This window comes from Conger conger, chromosome 17, assembly GCF_963514075.1.
Source record: "Conger conger chromosome 17, fConCon1.1, whole genome shotgun sequence".
Lineage (NCBI taxonomy): Eukaryota > Metazoa > Chordata > Actinopteri > Anguilliformes > Congridae > Conger > Conger conger.
In genome coordinates, this window is record NC_083776.1 from 15,073,283 (window position 1) to 15,093,408 (window position 20,126).

General features: G+C 42.7%; 2 protein-coding genes across 9 annotated transcripts; one reads left to right on the plus strand and one right to left on the minus strand.

The window, feature by feature from the left end:
• Positions 1-127: 127 nt before the first annotated feature.
• faima (Fas apoptotic inhibitory molecule a) lies at positions 128-6,283 on the minus strand. Of its 4 annotated transcripts, none has more exons than XM_061226756.1 (5): positions 5,924-6,283; positions 4,514-4,628; positions 3,767-3,995; positions 1,552-1,601; positions 128-990 (listed from the first exon to the last, which is right to left on the minus strand). In XM_061226756.1, exons 2-5 carry the CDS (start codon positions 4,625-4,627, stop codon positions 841-843), a joined length of 543 nt encoding a protein of 180 aa, XP_061082740.1. In that variant the 5' UTR covers position 4,628; positions 5,924-6,283; the 3' UTR covers positions 128-840. The 4 variants fall into 4 exon arrangements, with proteins under 4 accessions (XP_061082740.1, XP_061082736.1, XP_061082739.1 ...); XM_061226752.1 differs by having other exon boundaries at positions 4,514-4,645; positions 5,924-6,279; XM_061226755.1 differs by lacking the exon at positions 5,924-6,283 and adding an exon at positions 5,544-5,900.
• cep70 (centrosomal protein 70) lies at positions 5,913-19,856 on the plus strand. 5 transcript variants are annotated; one of them, XM_061226747.1, is made up of 19 exons: positions 5,913-5,983; positions 6,077-6,149; positions 7,041-7,063; positions 7,854-7,953; positions 8,885-9,008; positions 10,244-10,424; positions 10,833-11,008; positions 12,264-12,323; positions 12,416-12,509; positions 12,799-12,887; positions 13,374-13,445; positions 13,896-13,992; positions 14,254-14,352; positions 15,167-15,331; positions 15,897-16,049; positions 16,595-16,763; positions 17,629-17,752; positions 18,645-18,724; positions 19,569-19,856. In XM_061226747.1, exons 1-19 carry the CDS (start codon positions 5,981-5,983, stop codon positions 19,628-19,630), a joined length of 1,944 nt encoding a protein of 647 aa, XP_061082731.1. In that variant the 5' UTR covers positions 5,913-5,980; the 3' UTR covers positions 19,631-19,856. The 5 variants fall into 5 exon arrangements, with proteins under 5 accessions (XP_061082731.1, XP_061082733.1, XP_061082735.1 ...); XM_061226749.1 differs by lacking the exon at positions 5,913-5,983 and having other exon boundaries at positions 6,032-6,149; XM_061226751.1 differs by lacking the exons at positions 5,913-5,983; positions 6,077-6,149 and adding an exon at positions 6,221-6,472 and having other exon boundaries at positions 7,041-7,086.
• The last annotated feature ends 270 nt before the right edge of the window (positions 19,857-20,126 follow it).

Below are 20,126 nucleotides of genomic sequence, written 5' to 3' on the forward strand. Positions count from 1 at the left end.
ACTGAAAATTAAGCTTTTGTACCCAAGTAATCTCTCAATTTATCAATTTCTTCTTCCACATCCACATATCAGTAGAGGGATTCTCTTCATAATTTTTTATACTGTACAAAAAAAAGCACACTATCAATTTACTTATCACAGATGCTGATGTTTTATTATTAACATGTATTTTATATAGAAATCTGTCTCAGGATCAAGAGATAATATGCGAACAATTCTATACATCAGAATAAGTTTCATAGAACATTGCCCTGAGGCGTGTTTTCATGACTGTAGATTGTATAGTACGCATAGTGCCAATGTACAAGCATAACAAGAAACAGAAAATACAGATTTGAAGTAGTGGTCCAATTGAACTGCCTCTGCACCAGGTAGTTTTCATGTCCAATCCTATGCAACAGACTGCTGCTGTGGCCTTGAGCGACGGGCTTCCCTGCAGTGACTCCACTAGGAAATTCACTTTGTTTACAGTGCCAGTATAAGCCTGTCATACTGGATAGGATCTATTCACAGCACTATATAACAGCAGAAAGTGCACTTCATCTGAAATGCAGATTATTGAGAAAAAAAAACAAAAAAACAAAGGAACTGTTCTCAAATTGGAGCAGAGCCTTCCAAGTGTCAACAGCGGTGAGGTTCCCACACTTGCTTTATTTAAACAACTAAATGCCAACCATTGATGGAAATGGCCGGTATAGTGACTGTTCCTCTCTCTACACATACTGTATTGCGTGTATAAAATTACAAATGAACTACGTTTAAAAACAACGAAAAAATTCTGCTGTTTAAAGTGCAGTCGGGCCTGTTCTTGGGAGGAATGCGCATTGCGACCCCTGGTTTTCACTCGGTGGACTCTGCCACCTCCACCCCGTCCACCAGCAGCGTGTGGATCAGTCCGTCCCGTTTCCTCCCGCTGCTCACCGCCTTGATGCAGCAGTCGTGGTCGGCTACGGTGAAGTGCGTCTCCGTGCCGTCCTCCACAAACTCGCCCTGCGGACTCAGAAAAGGGCCCATTTTAATCGGCGCTCTAAAAAAGGATCTGCTGATTTTTGCATGCGTTCCCTCAGGGGAATTGAAAATAGTGCAGTGCATTATACATTTTTAAATATAAATACAATTCATGTCCTAGCAGTGTATGAAGCTACATCTTATGGCAGCAGTAATTTGTATATTTGCCAAAATATAGTGTTGGAATATACTAGTAAAAAATTACCCCGGTGCACCTGTCCCTGTATTGGTCCAGAACTGGCCCTAACTTTTCATGGTAGGAGTTGGAGTTGTAAAATGTGTCCAGTCAAGTGCAAGTGACCTGAAGTTCAATACGAATACTGAAAAACATGTTCATAAAGTATTTTATTTTGAATAATTTTGAATAAATATTAAATGGATAAAAATGTGAATGTGTCATTTGTTAACCAGTTAAATGTGAAAACTGTCCATTGGTCAGAATATGTTGACAAGACACTGCATAGATGTTTTAAGTTCATTGGCTAACATGTCTACCCGTCCCGGATAGAGAGGAGGCACCTACTGTCCACACTGAAAGCTTACCGCAGTCTCCATTTTTTGACCATTGCACCATATGTCCATTGTGTCTTTCTCTGTCAAAAGAGTAAAAATTAAATGAGGTCTCCAAAGAAAAAGGGCGGCCGGAGACATTACAACCATAATGTGTTTGAGAACTATATTACTTTACTGGCATTTAAAAGTTTGTAAATCCCTTCCTATTATTGTAAAAGGCTCACTGACATGTTGGCTCACCCTCTCTGTGTTTATAGTCCTTAAATTCGGGTTTCAAAATATACAGTTGACGGACCGACACTGTACCAAAACATTGTGCCGTACAATAACTCAGATTAACAGATGCTTGTATCTGGATTTACACAGCTTTTGCGTTTTTACACAAGCATTTTTACACAAGCATTCTTACAGCTGGATACATACTCAAGCATTATTAAGGTTAAGTACATTGTTCAAGGGTGATGCGTTCACCCAGTGCCTCCCTTGTGCTCGACCCTGGCTGAGCTTTTGAGTTGGCCCTCTGCTCGCCGTATAGTGGCTCCGGTAAAGGTAGAGTATTTCCAGCTGGGACACCGTTTGTTATTTTGCTTTGCAATCCTGGGAGGAGACCTGATCTCCGTTGGGGGTTGGCTACACACCACTTCGAGCTCGGTAAGCTTTTGAAGACTAGCTAAGGTCGATTTAGAATTGTTTAGGACAGGACCGGAGTCACTCGTCGGTCTGTAGTGTCCGTTTCGTTCCCACTCCCCATTCTACACTCCCATCTCCCTATCGTTTACCTTGGCCTTGGACCGGGTCATAACAGGGCAAATCAACTTTTTCGAATCAGAATCTGAATAACATCATGAAATTAAATTAAATTGAATGGTTGGCATTTATATAGTGCATTTACAGTTGAGTTCAAATAAATAGCAGTGCGTTAAAAAAAGTCAATGAAGTGCAAATATTTTTTAATAGCTTTTAGTTCAATATTTCAAATGGAAACATTACACATTTAATTCCAAATCAAAGCATTAGCAAATTTTATCAAGTTTGCATTATTTTTTTACAGGAAGCAAAGGAAATATGTTCAAAAAAATGGCAGTCGGCATTTTTCTCTTCAAACTCTCTTCAAACTGTATAAACTGAAGAAATTTTTCAAGATTTAACTTCACTTTAAATTACTGAACTAATATTTAGTTGCATAACCAACTGCTGTGCATCTGCGTTGCATCGAGTCAACCAACTTCTGCCACCTAGAAACAGGTATTTCAGCCCAGGATGAACAAACTACATTCCACAGTTCCTGTGAATTTTTGGTTTTTGCTTCAGAAATTGCATTTTTAATGTCAACCCACAAGTTCTCAATGGGGCCAAGGGATTGAGCTGGCCACTCCATTACCTCAATCCTTTTTGTCTGGACCTAAGATGTTGCTCGCTTACTTGTGTGTTTGCGGTCGTCTTGTTGAAACACCCATTTCAGCTTAGCTTTGATCAAATGTCTTCTGACTGTAACAGCACTTACAGGTAATTGTAGATCATCTTTGATCTACTGGAGCTGATGAATGGCTGAATCTTTGCCATTCTGATTATTCTTCGACCCGTTTTAACAGTAGTTGCTGGTTTTATTCCGCTTGTTTCAGGTTTTTGTTGCCATTTTAAAGCATTTGAGATCATTTTAGCTGAGCATCCTATCATTTGCTGCATTTCTTTATACGTTTTCCCCTCTCCAACCAACTTTTTAATCAAATGTTAATGACACCTGTTTTCACAGAATTAATTCTCAAATTAAACTCCACATTGCTATTATTTTGAACATGCCCCTTTCAATGAATGAGTCAATTACTCAGAACAAGCAGCGCGCATGTCATGACAGTTGGGTCTGTTGTTTTTCTATTACACTACTACATCTACATGCAGAAATATCACTACTACTAATTACAGTGGTTCATCAAGTTACTGATGTTGTACTGCTATTTTCTTGAACACAACTGTATATAGCGCCTTTATCCAAAGCGCTGTACAATTAATGCTTCTCATTCACCCAGTCATTCACACACCAATGTTATTAACCCAGTCATGCACACACTCACACGTCAATGCCATGCAAGGCACCAACCAGCTTGTCAGGAGCATTTGGGGGTTAGGTGTTTTGCTCAGACACACCCAGGGCAACCGGCAACCCTCCGACTGCCAGACGACTGCTCTTACTGCCTGAGCCAATGTCGCTCCCTATATGAGGTCAAAGGCACTACAGATCTCTTACCAAGGACTATCCTGCAGTCGACACCATCGAGGTTCAGCACCCATGTACTGGTGACTTTGCCTCTGTTCTCCATGTATTTTTTGAGGCTCTTGCCATTGATCTCCAAGGTGTACTCGTAAGCAAAGCCACTGACTGCATCGATGTTTATCGTTGCTTTGGTTTCCGTGCCGCCAACCGTGAAAGTCTCTTTTCCCACAAGTTTGAACATCCAGTCCCTCCTCACCACTTCCTGCATGAGAAGTTATTCACGTAAATGCTTGCATGCAAATGTTGCAGCACAGACTTACTAAATATGGGCCATGGATTTCAATTTTGAGAATGAAGCAAATGTGATGCAATAACAACAAATACGTTTTAATGTTTCATTTTAGATTGTTATCAGAAGAGACAAAATCAACAATACACTGATTGAGATATAAAATACACAAGCTACTTGAAAGACAAACAATTAAAGATATCAAATAAGGCCTTGTTTGACAAAGTAGGATCATTGGATAACTGTACTCCAGTCCCAAATCTAGAACATGGACAGAATAGCATTTCTGGGTTTAACTCCATTGTCCAGCTAATTCCATAATCTTGCTTTGTGAAACAGGCCCCTGGTTTACATGCCCTACTGTATAAGTGACCTGGTCCTTGGAAGAACCCATTCAGTTTCACTCGCCAGACTTGGTGTTCATTTGAAGCACGGCATTGGTAAAGGAATGCATACATCAGCTTTAACAGCTTCAAAAAGAAGGTGCTTACCTTTCCATCGATGTAAATTACGCGTTTTCCCGTAGTGGTCCCATGCTCAAATTCGATCCTGTGAACACCATCGCTCAATGCTACTTCCCAAACGCCCACCAAGTCCCCAGACATCCTGTTGCGATGACAATGCTTGCAGGCCCGAAAGAAGTGGAATAACGAGGTGACTCAATTTATTACATTAAGTCACGTGTTTTATAGTATATTATTGTACAACATTACAGTCACAGATCATTGGCGATCCTTGCCACTTGCAATCATTCCCTGGTGTAAAATCCAGATTTGACCAACTAACAGCTTTTCCAAGACATACCTTGAGCTGGTCTAACTGGTCAACCAGGGTTGGCATAGGATGACACTTCTGGACGGGAACACGCTACACATTACTCGCTCTATGTGCGTTCGCTCAGCACAAAGTGAATTAGTGGTAAGAGGATTAATCCCATCACACTGGCTATATAGGGACTGGGTGTCAAGCAATTCAAACGCTAAATGTTATTTTCTGTTAAAGAGACTTCGACTCTAAATAGGTCGTCATTCACTACAAAAAATAAACGTCAAGACTTTTTTTGGAAATTAGCTTTAAAGTTACATCTAGGAGTTCACGATCTATGAGTCGATGGTGAACTTTACCCTCTTTCCATTAACTAACTTAAACTGTAATGTTTACATCTAGATTCATATGAGCAATAACAGTTCGCTATATTCCACTGCTCGTGTTTGTTTAGGAAGTGTGCAACAACTGAAATAACGCTTGTAAGTTAACTAACGTAGGCTAGCAAAGAGTAACTTAGCTTTGCTGCTCTGCTACACTTGACATGGAAAATACAATGCTCCGTGTCTTGCAATAATACATGTAATTTTAGCCAGTACCGCAAGTTGACCACGACCTATAACGTTAGCGTTGATGTTAATTAGCCTTAGCTCTACAGAAAATGCTTGCCAACTAACGTTAGTTATAAGACCACCTACCTTGTCAGCTTTCTGGAAGAAACGGTATAACGTTACATGATTGATAAAGCAGCCTTACCTGCTTGTTTGACGAACACAAATCCAATAACACTTTGTAATTCAGTGTAAATATGGATAACTAGCAAGCTGGCAAAGAGCCCACAGTGTCATATTAATTTAAGGTTTGTCACTGTGATAGAAACGGTCACTATGGAAACCAGTTAAAGAGGACCTTGCTAGTTAAGCCGTGCTAGCAAAGACTCGTCATCGAATAAGTCCTTAAGCTTCATTGTATGCTCTCTTCGTCCTCGTTGCACTGCAAGTGCATTTTAACCAATGTTTGTTTTCAACCACTCACACAGTTGTTGATTTTGAGTATTTTTGAAGAAGAGCGAACACAACAATGACGTTAAATTAAAAAAAGATTCTCGCGAGACACGAGCACACTGCGTCACACACCTGGGACATGCAGACCTGAATCTGCATCAGACCAGCAGCTGAATTCACACCGTTTTTATGGCGAGTTTTTATTACCTAGCGCAGATCAGACGTATATTGTCTGTAATCTGCTTGGCCTGAATTAATTAAATCCTGCATTCTCTGGTTTTCTAGATTTCTTTCTCCTTGTGTAGAAATGGCTGTGATTGGCCATCTATAGTTCTCTCGGCGTATACACCAATCAGAGGTTTGCATCAGACCCCCTTCTTGGCTTTTGCATCGTTTTAATTGATGGACTATTGTTTCTTGAAAATATGTATTGAACCGGTCGATCCGAAGAATTAGGCATTTCAGTACAAATTTGTAACATCGGAATTCCAAGCCTACTGTTTAGTTCAGCACCCGTCAATCATTCTTTGCAACCACTCAGAGGAAACAAAGGCGTGACACTTAACAGCGTCGCCAGGCCAATTGGTAGAAATCAAACGAATCAGTTTCCATCTTCTTGCTCAAGTTGCTTTCAAAACTTTACGGGGAAAGCGTCAATGTTAGTAGCGAGCTAACTTGCGTGTAAGTATAAGTACAATTAAACTGAAACGATCTGGCCTAAAAAATACATTTTGATGGCCTGAAATGAGACGAAATTCAGTTAGCTGACGTTATAGTCACGTGTTATATGGACACCTAGCTAGCTAAGTCGACATTGTATTGTCATTAGGTAGCTAAGTTAACTAACAGTTAAATTAGCGTTACCTAATGTTTTTGAATCTGTGTTGGGTAAGACACCTGTAGCTACCAGATGTAGAAAAATCATGTAACTTATAACGTTAACTATCCAAACTTGGTTGACTAGTTCGCGTGTTCTTTAAATTTGGATTTGCGTATCACCAAATGATCTCGCGTTAACGTTAACTTTACGTTCGCTGCATTTTCACACTTGTCATTTCATGTTTGTTGCGGAATGACACACGTTTATAAAGAGTAACAGTAATTAATAGTTATAATTAACTGTTGATAATTATAAATATATGTTGCTACAAAAACAAAAAACGTGTGCATTCAAGTCTAGCTGGGTAACTTTCTCTGAATTCAACGTATTCTATGTGTGGCTAAAACAACTCTTATGTGTAACTTACAGGTGGACGAAGAGACATGGAACAGGTAACGTTGACTCAAAAGTGTTGGTACGTTTGGCTGGCTAGTTTCTGAAGTCACTGAAGCAGTGAAGGCTAAATTCTTTCATTGATGTTTTTTGTTCGCTCAGCCAGTTTTCAGCCAGGTTTCAATATCACGTCCAGAAACCTGATGCTCTTTGTCAGGTAGATAAAAGCCAGTAGGAAGAGTGAGCACACACTAGTCGGGCACGCTAAGAGAGTGAACAGTTGTCTTTCGTGATTGAATAGACGTATTCTAGTTTTTTCGGACAAATACGTTATCTTAAGTGAGAAGACAGCAGTGATGAACAGGAAGAATGAGAACTGTGTAATGCATCAAAGAGAGAATACCTACGTTTATTTGTGGACCTGCAGTCAATTCAAGGTAAAACTTACACCCTCACGAGAAATACAGGATGAGAAATTGCCTATGGTCATTATTTTCTCTCTAAAAATGAGGAAAAAAGGGAAAGTCCTTCAACTGTTCAGTTAATTTCAACTTAAACTTAAGGGTTTCAAATATTGTGTTGTATCAGGATTAATTTATCCTCTTTGTGTTCGTGATGGCAATTGTTGCATCTTGGTATTTACAAGTGACCGTGAATCTGGTTTAGAGAGATTTGGGGAAAATTGCTTGCGGTCATCAAACGCGATGGTCATGTTTGGTTTGCCTTTTGCAGGAGCTATTCCTTTGCGTTTTAAAGAGCAGCGAATCTGGGCACACTTTTAAAGACCAGGATTGCCTATATTGTGCTCAGCACCTGCAGAAAGAGTCATTTGTTTCTGAATCCCTGCAGCAGGAACAGACCGAGTGGGACGCAGTCAACCGACACCTCCAGCATCATGGCTTCAAGCCCGTTCACTTCACTGACCCAATGGAGAACAGGAACCCTGCTGGTATGGTTCAACCGACACAACCTTTTAAATCCCACTGATGTTAGTGTCAAACCCTTGCACCAAAAATGATGCGGTACCATTTTACTGCATCACCTATCAGTTAAAAGCACAAAAAATATAAATGGATATAAAAGCAAATTGATGTAATTTTGTATTTTCATCTGTTTGTTTTCAGCCAAGGCCGTTCAACATTCAATAGAAAACAAGGGTTAGGTACATTAATGCTTAGCTAAGTACTTAAAAATATATTTCTTTATTTATTGCTCGGAAAGAGTTTATATTTTTTACAATTGTCAGACTACGGGCATTGGCTTTACCAAGATATGTTTTGTTAACATAGCAAATTAGCAGCTTAAGCTGTCCTTTCCACATGATGCCATGTGGCCAATCAGGCCAATCAAGCCTTCAAGCTCTCATGATATATAATTTCTCCTGAAGCCCGGAGGGCATATGGCTCTTAATGTTCTCTCTACTCCCCCCCCGCCTCTCATGTTCCAAGTCCAGCTTGATTACTGCGTTTCTGTCCGTGCAGCCTTTGCACCGCATGCCTGGTTGTCATGGCTGTTTTTTTTTTATTTTTTGTTTTTTTTTATTTTTTTTTCTTCTATGGAGTACTCATTAATACTCATTAATAAAGTGTGTATAATTCATGTAAATAAATGTATGTACATTCTTTAGTGACACAATGTTTAAGTCCTTATGGGTAGGGTCCTACAACCCTGTACTGCATGCATTTTTAAGGCAGATTATTCAAAATTGACAGTATAAACTGTTAACATTTATTAGTACAAAGCAATTATTATTCTTCTCCTTTTTTACATAACGTGAACAATAGTACAATGCTACTATGACAAATACCCCTAATAATAACAACAACAATAATAATCATTATATACATTTCTACCCTTTCCCAATTGTCACTGGCTCTCAGATTTGGTTCTTCTGGAGAAGAAGGCTGCCTCGGAGATCAGACAGATGCTGAAGACGATGGTGACAGATTCTGAGCGCAGACAAGCCTTGATCCAGGAGCTCATCCAGTCCAACGGCCAGTTAAAGTAAAGCCCCCTTCCTCTGCCGTGAGTTACACACAAACATGTACTGGGGCGACATTACCCCAGGAGGTAAGAGCGGTCGTCTGGCAGTTGGAAGGTTGCCGGTTTGGTCCCCCACCCTGGGTGTGTTGAAGGTCGAAGTGTGTGTTTGTCTGTGTGTGAATGAGAGGCAGTAATTGAGCTTTGGATAAAAGTGCTATATAAATGCCCAATCCATTTGCCATTTACTGTAATATCCACTAACAAACGAAACTGGATTACTGACCATGATTCTCCTTTGTTCACTAGCTGCGTTTGCTATGAAGCGGTTAATAACTCCTCAACACTTGCTCCCGGCTTTGTGTATAGGTTAAATATTCCTATTATGTTAGTCATGACAATACATACATGTGATGTACATATTGTAGACTGGTGTAATAACGTGTGTGTTCAGCTTTTATTAATTATTGTAACCGAGAAGGTCAGACCCAGTTTCCACCCTCATATTCAGTAATGCAGGTTTTCCCCTGTAGGCCAGATACCTGAGGTCTCCATCAGCCTATTGTTTTGAGTGCGAGGAGACCCCTCCAAGGTGACTCTTGTATCGGCCACCTGCTGTCACACAATACCCCTTGAGAAGACGAGGAGCACAGCCTGGCCATGTGTGACTCGGGGATCCCACCTGTCATGGTGGATCGATGCCGCCCCCAAGCACAGAAACCCAATCAGTGGCAGCACTTTTCAGCATCATTTTAGGGATTCGATTTGGTGTTTTGGTCAGTTGGACCAGAATCAATTGCCTGAGTAGAGAATGTAGTCGGACATGCCGACAGCATTCACTGTAATATTTAATGTGTATTGTATACCGTAAGACCGAAGTTTGTACTATTCCTGGTGACTTGTGTACCGGACATGCGCATGAAATTTAACAGGTTACAAACGTAGAGATGAAATATTGTATGCTTTACGGTTTCCTGTAATGGGAAGTGGCTTTGTGGTTCTTTCTCTGAACCAAATTCTTGGTGGTTACACAAAGGGGGAGGAATCTAGTTGTGCAGATAAGGTACGCACTCCCTCAGTGGAGTAGACCTGTGGTGCTAACGCTGTCAGACTGAGACCACAAGGGACCTCCGCAGAGGGGGAGAGAAACGGAGAAACGTGAGGGACAAGACACGGAGAAAGGGAATGGCCCCGGCCCTGAGCCAGCTCCAGCTCTCTGTTGGCGTTGGGTCAACCGGCATCTCCGTTCTCCTGTGCAGGGAGGAGGTCCAGCAGCAGCAGGCCAGGACAGCACAGCAGGCCCAGAGAGCCTCTGAGCTCCAGGGACTCCTGGATAAGGTCAAGGCCAAAGTCCAGGAGCTGGAAGACAGCTACATCAGCAAGGCCGCGCAGCAGAACGTCCAGGTCAAACAGCTGATGCAGGACAAGAGCGAGGCTGAGGTATGGTGGGCCGGGGGGGGGGGGTTCTGCTATCTTGAGTCTGATGGCTGTGGCTTATATCAGTGAAATATACCAGTGTACTGCACCATTATTCGGGTGTGGAATTTATTTGGCCTGTGGTTCTCAAACTTGATCATGGGGTACCACTGTATGAAGGATTTTGTTGTAACTACTGTTGCATCCCCAGAATAAGATGTAAATTTTTCATAATTACACTTCCATGTTCAGAGGGGTTATTTCCCCCCCCCTTTAGTTGCATTGTCAGAAATGGCTATGCATGGCGAGAAGAATAGTCTTCTTTAGTCAGTTGTGTTAAGGACTGGAGTGCAGAAGCGCGCCAGGAGAAAAGGCAGCTCTGGCCCTGGTGTAGAGTGTGACATCATGGCCGTGATGTGGTTTCCCTGGTAGAAGCAGCGCCAGGCCCTCGAGCAGAAGCTGACCATGGAGAAGGAGGTCATTGCCCAGCTTCAGCGGAAGCTCTACTTTGCCGTCAAAGAGGAGGAGCGTCGGGTGGCCCGGCAGAACCAAGTCTTCCAGCAGATCCGCAAAAGGTCCGCCCGGGCCAACTCACCCACGGACCAGCAGTGAGTGTCTGCCTGGTCGGGGCACTGAAACTATGTCTGAGCCAGTGCCTAGCCCGAAAATGACTGTTGTAGTTGTGCTTAATCCTGTAGATATATAGCCTCACGAACAGTTTGTAGATGCAAGATGTAATGTAAAGAAATGCAAATAAAATGCTTTGAATGCCTGCAGATAAAGATTTTTTGTTTAAGCCGACAGAGTTAAAAAAATCGATAATAATATTCAGAACAGGCCATTCACCCCGGCAATGCTCACCTTTTCCTATCCCCAAGTGTAGCTACTGCCTTAATTGCCTAAAAGCTAAATAGAATCTAACGCAGTATCAAGCCTGGTCTTGAAAACACCCAGAATCAAATTTTCCTTGGTCTCGGACAGATGAACTGACCTACGAACACTGAGCTCACCATCTGATTGTTTTTATGATTGTTTTCATAGGCTAAATGTCATTTGTCCAAGTGGGTTGAGGGTTCTGTGTGTCTGGGGCTGCTCTGTAGTGTAGTGGTTAAGGTACATGACTGGGACCCGCAAGGTCGGTGGTTCGATCCCCGGTTTCACCACAATGAGATCTATGCAGCCGGTGGGCCCTTGAGCAAGGCCCTTGACCATTGCTCCAGGGGAGGATTGTCTCCTGCTTAGTCAGAGGGTTGCCGGTTCGATCCACCGCCCGGGCTGTGTCGAGGTGTCCCTGAGCAAGACACCTAACCCCCAAATGCTCCTGACGAGCTGGTCAGTGCCTTGCATGGCAGCCAATTGCCGTTGGTGTGTGAGTGTGTGTATGAATGGGTGAATGAGAAGCATCAATTGTACAGCGCTTTGGATAAAGGCGCTATATAAATGCCAACCATTTATTTAACCATTTAGTCTAATCATCTGTGCGTCACTTTGGATAAAATTACATAATGTGTCCTTCATCTGACACAATATTAGTGGGAGAACAATAGCTTGTCCTGCAACATCTGGCAGCACAGTATTTTGCATCATCCCTATTTCCAATTTTATAAGATGTCTGAAAAATGGGTATAAATTGTAAAAATATGATTATTTTTAAGTCTTCTATCATTTATTGGCGAACCGGTCTCTTGGTTTGGTGTGTTAATACAGCTCCTATCAGCTGTTCTCAAACACTGTTATCAACAAACGTTTATTTTTCATGAACAGTGGCACTTGTTCAATGGAGAGTGTCAAGAGAAAGCCATAAGTGGTTGCTTTATACTCACTTCCAAGATAAAGTTTTAAATGTTGTAATTTCTCTCTCAGGGTCATGGACATTATAGATGTGTACGAGGCCCAGATGCAGGAACTGCGCACAGAACTGAAGTGAGTGTGAAAGGGGTTTTTATTTCTGTCCGAAACCCAAGACTGGTTGATTAGCCTGAGCTGCCCTGTTCTGACCCATCGTGCTCCCTTAGGGCACAGGATGGAGACCAAGGAAGAAAAGGCCAGGCTGACCCACAACTGGACAACCGTGCATCAGATGCTTCTTCTAAAAAAGCTCTGCTGAAGGTAGTCCACTCTCTCGTGCACTCTTGCCTTTTGCATTGACGCAGTGTGGCAAAGAGTATCAATAAAGCTTTGTCATTTCAAACTTTGAGTGCTCCCTATTCAGTGTTCACATTCTGATTTCTATGCCTGTGAAATTGTAATTAGTGCAAAATTCTGTTCAGTGTGGCTTTTTAAAGCTGAGCTACTCAATGCTACTTTAAGCCTTTTTTTATTCTGGAAAATAGTGCCTGAAAATAGTGTCTTGGCTGTGTGGGGGCCTCAAATGTTGTCAATTGTTGTGCTCTCAAAGTCCTACCAAGACCAGCTGAAGGAGACTAAGGCACAGAAGGAGGAACTGAGGGGCGAAATCCAGCGTCTGAAGCAGGATCTAGAGTCCAGGTAGACACTGAATATTCCGGTTCCTTCTGTGCAATAAACATGCCGTGATTCTTGCTTTGTCCAGGTTAAGTGCTGCCAAGTTTTTCATGGTAGAGCTGTAATCATGTAACCTTTGTCCACTGTTTTATGACTGCTCATAACCGTATACCCTTGTCAAATGCATTTCATTGGCATTCTTGCTTTTATAACCCACTGTAAAGAGTAATATTAGTTACGTTGACTTAGAGCATTTAGTCTCATACATGATATCATGATATCAAGCATATTGTCAAAAGGTTTCATTTAAACACTCCAAATAAAATGGTATAAATTATTCAGTGAAATTAAGTTGAGTAGGTATTTCTCAGGGCAGCTTTGACTTGTATGCTCTGGCACTAGTCACAGTCCTTCAGTGTGTAAGCCCCGTGAACTGGGAAAGGAACGTTCGTAGGCCCTTGCTCATGTATCTCCGGCAGGTGGGTTGAGTTTGAGCCCTTGTTCCTCCAGGCCCACTGTGAAGGAGCTCAAGTCGTACAAACACCAGCTGAAACGCATGGAAAGGATCGTCCAGCAGAGCAAGTGAGACTCCGTCCTCCTGCCATTTGGGTGCCTGTGGTCAGCCACCTTCCTGTCCAGTCCCAGGCTTTGAAAACAGCGAGCCACCAGGCCTCCATGGGAACGTTGGCAAAACAAGCTAGTGTGTTCAGAACTGACTCCGAAGTGACTCCCAAGGGGTTGAGTTTAGTATGGGTTTTAATAGGGGCTCAAAACAATAGTACAGCAGTCATTCTGATTGGTTAATGAGGTTAAGGTCGAGACTGCCATATGGCACTCTTGGGACTGAAAGGGTTAATTACCAATGATTATATTCTTAGTACATGTTCTGTACAAATTACAGTTCTATGCCCAAGTTGTCCGTACAGATATTGTTAGCAAATTAAACTGGGGAAAGAAAAAAAAGTACTGCAGTAAAAATACCAGTGTGTAGATATTGGTGGCTGATGGTCTTTTCGTGTTTGGTGCCTCCAGGTCGGCCACTGTGGAGGAGGGCAACACGGTCGTAGTTAATACAGAGGTGGAGAACCTGGAGCGCCTCCCTGCTCCTGCCTGCAGGACGTACCTCAAGGTGACCTCGCCTCGGCCTGAAATCCACTTCCACACCCGTTACGCTGGATTTGATCTCGTGACCAAATTCATTCTATTTTTATGTACCGTAACGCTACCCCCCATTTGTAAAATTCAGGAGTCTGCACTCAAAGCATTGTGTGCTTTTCTGAATGTGCCGTTTGCATTTTGGACACGACCCTAATGGACAGCCCTCCTTTATTTTAAGCGGTTTGTCAGTTCGTATTTCCCCCCCTCTTTGTGTGTCGTATGGCTGCCGTAGAGTGCCTGTAAGGAGCTGGATGTGCAGGATGTGAGCCACCTGGTTCCGGCCCTGAAACTACGAGCACGGCGGGCAGAATCCTCTCTCCAACTCGTCAGGGTAGGGAGGCAGCGGCTCCACTCTCACCTGCCGATGGGAGGGGGGTGGGAACGATTTGCTGTACTTGGACACCATTTTATTTGTAGTTTAAAGATGTATTACACAGACAAACAGTGGGCACAAGAGGGCAAAAAGTAGATTACTTAATGCAGCGATGCCATGTTGTGGCTGATCATGAGGTGTGGAAAAATATGGACCCAAGTCCCCGTTATGCCACCCCCTAACTATCCATGGGCTTGTGAAAAGCGTTTACTGGCACTGCCATGTTGTACAATTTGCAGCCGTGACTGTATTTGAGGCGTCACGGATGGTGCAGTGGGTAACACTGCCGCCTCACAGCAAGGAGGTCCTGGGTTCGAATCCCCGTCGGCCGGGGCCTCTCTGTGCGGAGTTTGCATGTTCTCCCCGTGTCTGCGTGGGTTTCCTCCGGGTACTCCGGTTTCCTCCCACAGTCCAAAGACATGCACGTTAGGCTGATTGGAGAGTCTAAATTGCCCGTAGGTATGAGTGTGTGAGTGAATGGTGTGTGTGCCCTGTGATAGACTGGCGACCTGTCCAAGGTGTATTCCTGCCTTTCGCCCAATGTATGCTGGGATAGGCTCCAGCCCCCCTGCGACCCTGATCAGGATAAGCGGGTTCAGATAATGGATGGATGGATGGACTGTATTTGAATTTGACTCCAAAGGTTCATTGTTTAAAAAACGGTTCATTTTAACACCGTCTAATGCATTTAGAACCTTGAAGGTGTTCTGTGAAATTAGTTCCGCGAATGAGCCCCGTAGTGAACACACCCCTTTTTCCATTTGATTGGCAGATCCTCAGCGCCATTAAGACCACCCTGTGCAACCCCCGGGCTCCACTGCAGCTGCACAGGCAGAGGCCCTGCCGCAGTTCGCCCAATGAGGACGCAGAGGGGGCGGAGTTTGAGGAGCTCCTCCCAACTGTAGAGATATGGGCGGAGCAGCTGTTTTCGCTGAAGGTGGGAAAGAGTGCCCCCTATTCATTAAACCGGTCCTCATACCAGGGCCCCATTGACACCAGGGCCTTATTCCCATCACTTATTATTTTTCTCCAATCTGTTCCTTTCCTTGCTCCTGACCCGGAAATCAATCAAGGTCCACCGTCTTTAAGGCCATTCCAACCCCTTAAGAACTGCCAGTGTTATCTTTGAGCAAGAAAACATCATCGCATCCTTTCCGGAAGTTTTTTACCGGAAAGCCTGACGTATAAGCGATCGACCTGTGCATTCCGTTTGCCTAATTCATGGTTTCTTTATTCCGTCTTTACTTTCATCTTTTCCTAGCCTCTCCCGAATTGGTGGAGCTTGAGGCAAGAAAAGGAGAACAGAAAATGAAAAGGAGGAGAAATATAAGGGAATAGGAATGAGCCCTACGCAACCGCATAATGCATTTAGTTTTAAGTAAAAGAAATCGGTACAAAAGGTCCCTTAAAATCCAGGGGTTGGGCACGTCACAGTGTTTTGGTGTTCTTGGCACATCTGTGATTTAGAATGTGCGCCCCCTTGTGGTGTTGGCTGTTAAAAGGAGCTTCACTGCGCCCTGAGGAAGCTGGTGCAGAGGCTGTTACCCTGGCAGCCAGCAGGGGGCGCCGTCAGCCCCACAGACGGTGTGCGCGTGGAGGAGCTTCTGCTGATGGTGGACACCCTGCTGGAGGAGACGGAGAAAAGCAACCCCAAGGTACTTTATACACACACATACACACACACACACACACACACACACACACACACATCTACAACAACCTCAAGGTACTTTAAACACACACACACACACACACACACACACACACACACACACAAGCACGCACATCTACAGCAACCCCAAGGTGCTTTTACTCACACACACATCTAAAGGGACAATAAGCAGGGAATTTGATTTAGGGTAGTCGATCATTACAGATAACTGTTTTATATGAAGTGAGCAGAACACAGAAATGTTAGTGGAGCATTATTTAGAAATGAGTAGCGCCAAATACATTAGTGGGGTGACTCCCTTCTTCACATTAAACGGTGAGGGTTACAGGTACTAGTCTGGTAAATAGATTAGCATCCCCTTCAAGTGGCAGTTCAAGCAGCTTCACACAACAGTGTTACATTATGTTATGTTAAATGTCCTACAAGATGTGGAGGTCAAACAGATCTCCTTGCATGGTCTGTTGGATTATGATATGTTAGAAGGTGTCTGTGACACAGTTTTTATAATCGTTTTCCCCCCCACATCAGGAGGTCCGGAGCCCCACTAAGAACTCCCTGAGGTCCATGGTGTCGCACTTCCAGAAGCTTTTTGATGTCCCTTCCCTCAGCGGAGTGTACCCTCGCATGAACGAGGTCTACACCAAGCTGGGAGAGATGACCAACGCCATGAGGAACCTTCGGGACGTCCTGCAACTCGGTAGGACACGCACCAGGGTCTGCTATACTGAGGCGCGTTTGCACTCATTCAAACAGGCTGGTCGTTCGTGGTCGGGGGTTGATTGGTGTCGTATGCCTTCCCTATAATGTCGTATTTAGTGACATGCATGCATAGGAATGAGAAGTGAAGAATCAGTGAAAATATTAACCATCCGTGATGATTATGTATGAGGTCAAAAACAGATATTCATGGTTTTGACAATCCCCCCATCCCCCTGCTGAAGTTAATTTATGAGCCTTTGGTGGCAAAATTAGTCGAGTTGGCCCTCAGTATTGCAGACTTAAATATTTCACACTTTCACAAGTTTCAATTAAAAAATATTAGCAATAAAATATACTAATAAAATGTTGTAAACTTTACCGAAAGTAGTAAATGCTGTGTCCCCAGTTGTATTTATATCCATTATCTTTTTTTTTATTTCTATGGGGGGCGACATTGGCTCAGGCGGTAAAAGCCGTAAAAGCCGTCTTCTGGCATGTGTCGAAGTGTCCGTGAGCAAGACACTGAACCCCCAAATGCTCCTGACGAGCGTGGCAGCCAATCACTGTGTGTGAGAGTGTGTGAGAGTGTGTGAGAGTGTGTGAGAGTGTGTGAGAGTGTGTGAGAGTGTGTGAGAGTGTGTGAGAGTGTGTGAGAGTGTGTGAGAGAGTGTGAGAGAGTGTGAGAGAGTGTGAGAGAGTGTGAGAGAGTGTGAGAGAGTGTGAGAGAGTGTGAGAGAGTGTGAGAGAGTGTGAGAGAGTGTGTGAGAGTGTGTGAGAGTGTGTGAGATCAATTGTACAGCCTTTTGGATAAAGGCACTATAAATTCCAACCATTTACCATTTGGTATATTGTCTGCCTCCTAGATGACAGAGCGCCCCCTAGTGAGGTGGTGAATCAGGTGGCAAATCAGGTGGCAAGGTTTTCTTCTTCAACAAGTTTTAACCACCAGGAGCTGCAAAGCCTGCTGGGAACCAGTGACATTGACAGGTATCCCCGCAACCTCATACCTGCCAACCTGCACGCATGACGTGTCCGAAATGTAGTGGTAAATGGCAACAAAAAAAATTCCGTCCTCATTGAAATTCCTGGTCTTCTGACACTGAAATAGAATGAATATAAAATCGACATATATGAATATGACTTGCCCACGGACCAGCAGTGAGTGTCAGCCTGGTCGGGGCACTGAAACTGTGTCTGAGCCAGTGCCTAGCCCGAAAACGACTGTTGTAGTTGTGCTTAATCCAGTAGAAATATAGCTTGACGAACCGTTTGTAGATGCAAGAAATGCAAATAAAATGTTTTGAATGCCTGCAGATAAAGATTTTTTGTTTAAGCAGGTTGATTTAAATTTTTTTAAATAAATGTAATGAATCATAACATTCAGAACAGGCCCTTCAGCCCAGCAATGCTCGCCTTTTCCTATCCCTAAGTGTACCTCCTGCCTAAATTGCCTAAAAGCTAAATTAGAATCTAACACTGTATCATGCCTGGTCTTGAAAACACCCAGAATCAAATGTTCCTTGGTCTCGGACAGATTAACTGACCTAGGAACACTGAGCTCACCATCTGATTGTTTTTAGATGCAAAATGTCATTAGTCCAAGTGGGTTGAGGGTTGTGTGTGTCTGCAGCTGCTCAGTACTGTAGCGGTTAAGGTACATGACTGGGACCCGCAAGGTCAATGGTTCAATCCCTGGTATAGCCACAATGGCCCCAACAGCCATTGGGCCCTTGAGCAAGGCCCTTGGCCATTGCTCCAGGGGAGGATTGTCTCCTGCTTGGTCTAATCAACTGTACGTCCCTCTGGATAAGAGCATCTGCCAAATGCCATTAATGTAATGTAATGTAATTGCTCTCTGAGAAAGTGTGTTTGTCCTCAGCATCATCCTAAAGCTGGAGGAGCATGCAGAGTTTTTTCCTGCATTCCACACAATGGTCCAGGAGCTGCTGCACAATCTAGGTGAGGCTATGTGACGTTTACTTTCTACTCTTAACACTTTCCGCCGTTCGCCCTTCTCACATTTATCCTTATTCATTCTGTTATGTGTAAATATAATTCCAACATCTTGACGATGTTCATTTGGATTTTAAGAAAAGCCAAATATATGCCCCATGTTAACCGGCTAATGTTTACTGCGAAACATTATTAAAAAAACAACAACTTGAGGAACAGTGGTCAATCGAGTCATTTTCGCTTTAGCTGAGAATCCATCCAACCTTCATGCCGTTTAAGCGGAGAAGAATAATTTGGTCTGTTCTGTTTTTCCCACCCAAGAATTGGTTAATAAATTATTTTCTTATGTGCAGAAATGCCATTTGAAGTGATGTTTTCATTTGGGTACAACTTTTCTTTTTATATAAAAGGAAACTAATCCTTTTGCATCTAATTTAGTCCTTCAGTGCATTTCTAATTGGTACTTGTCTAAGGTGTGGTTGTATATGTATAAAAATGTATGCAGTTCGTACTGGGATCACCAGATATGGATGTAAATACCCTCAAGTTAAATGTGACAGTCTGCACTAAGTTGCTATTCATTGTTTCATTTCAAATCCAATGTGTTGTAGTATAGGTCCAAAAGAACAGAAATTGAACCACTGTCCAAATACTTAAGACTTAAGCATTGTATGCTCAACATTTATTTGCGGTTACAATTCATATGGATCAGCTTGCCATCAGAACCTGGTTTTGGTGCACACTTCCCTACCTAACAATGTTTCCATTAGGGAAAAGAAAAAGTGATTTACATGTTTCTCAATGGCTGCAATGTGATCTTGTTATTTTCTTTTCTTTTTTTTTCCTCAAGGTGTCCGTGACTTGGATGACATTGTACCTGCTGTGTGTGAACTGCAATCACGGGCCAACTGATGCTTTTCAAAGGATATTTGGTCCTGAACCTTCAGATGTTAATAGTTGCGTCTACTGTAACATTTTAATAATGAGTTTAATAATGAATAATAAGATATTAATTTTAATGTATATTTTTAAATGATTGTGTACCATACAATTAGGACTCATTTATACTACTGGTATAAATAAACCTGTAAATATCCAATTTTAAATGTCAATAAATCACAAAAGCAATGTTTTTTAATTAGGCGATTTCATTTTTTGTATTTATTGTAGAAAAGCCCATAAAGATACAGTTGTATGTAAGGTTATGAGATTATGTAATGCAACTGGCAAGAGTTCAGAAATGGAAGAGGATGCAGAAGCTTTTGTTTGTCTCACCTGGTGTACAATATTTAGAGGAGAGTAAAGTGCCCATTTTATCCTGCTAAACAAGGACTTTTTAATTATAATAGATGTGAGTTTGGCATTTTGTGTCAATTTCTCAATCCATGCCAATTTTTTATATTTCAAG

What these genes read in the sequence shown, in the direction of transcription:
- faima (XM_061226752.1), bottom strand. Translation starts at nt 5,950, where the DNA reads ATGCAGATTCAGGTCTGCATGTCCCAG. An exon ending in TTCAGGTCTGCATGTCCCAG is followed by an intron (nt 4,646 to 5,923) that starts GTGTGTGACGCA and finishes CGGGCCTGCAAG; the next exon opens with CATTGTCATCGCAACAGGAT. An exon ending in GTCAAAAAATGGAGACTGCG is followed by an intron (nt 991 to 1,551) that starts GTAAGCTTTCAG and finishes CTGAGTCCGCAG; the next exon opens with GGCGAGTTTGTGGAGGACGG.
- cep70 (XM_061226747.1), top strand. An exon ending in CCTCTCTCCAACTCGTCAGG is followed by an intron (nt 14,353 to 15,166) that starts GTAGGGAGGCAG and finishes TTTGATTGGCAG; the next exon opens with ATCCTCAGCGCCATTAAGAC. An exon ending in TCGGGACGTCCTGCAACTCG is followed by an intron (nt 16,764 to 17,628) that starts GTAGGACACGCA and finishes TCTGCCTCCTAG; the next exon opens with ATGACAGAGCGCCCCCTAGT.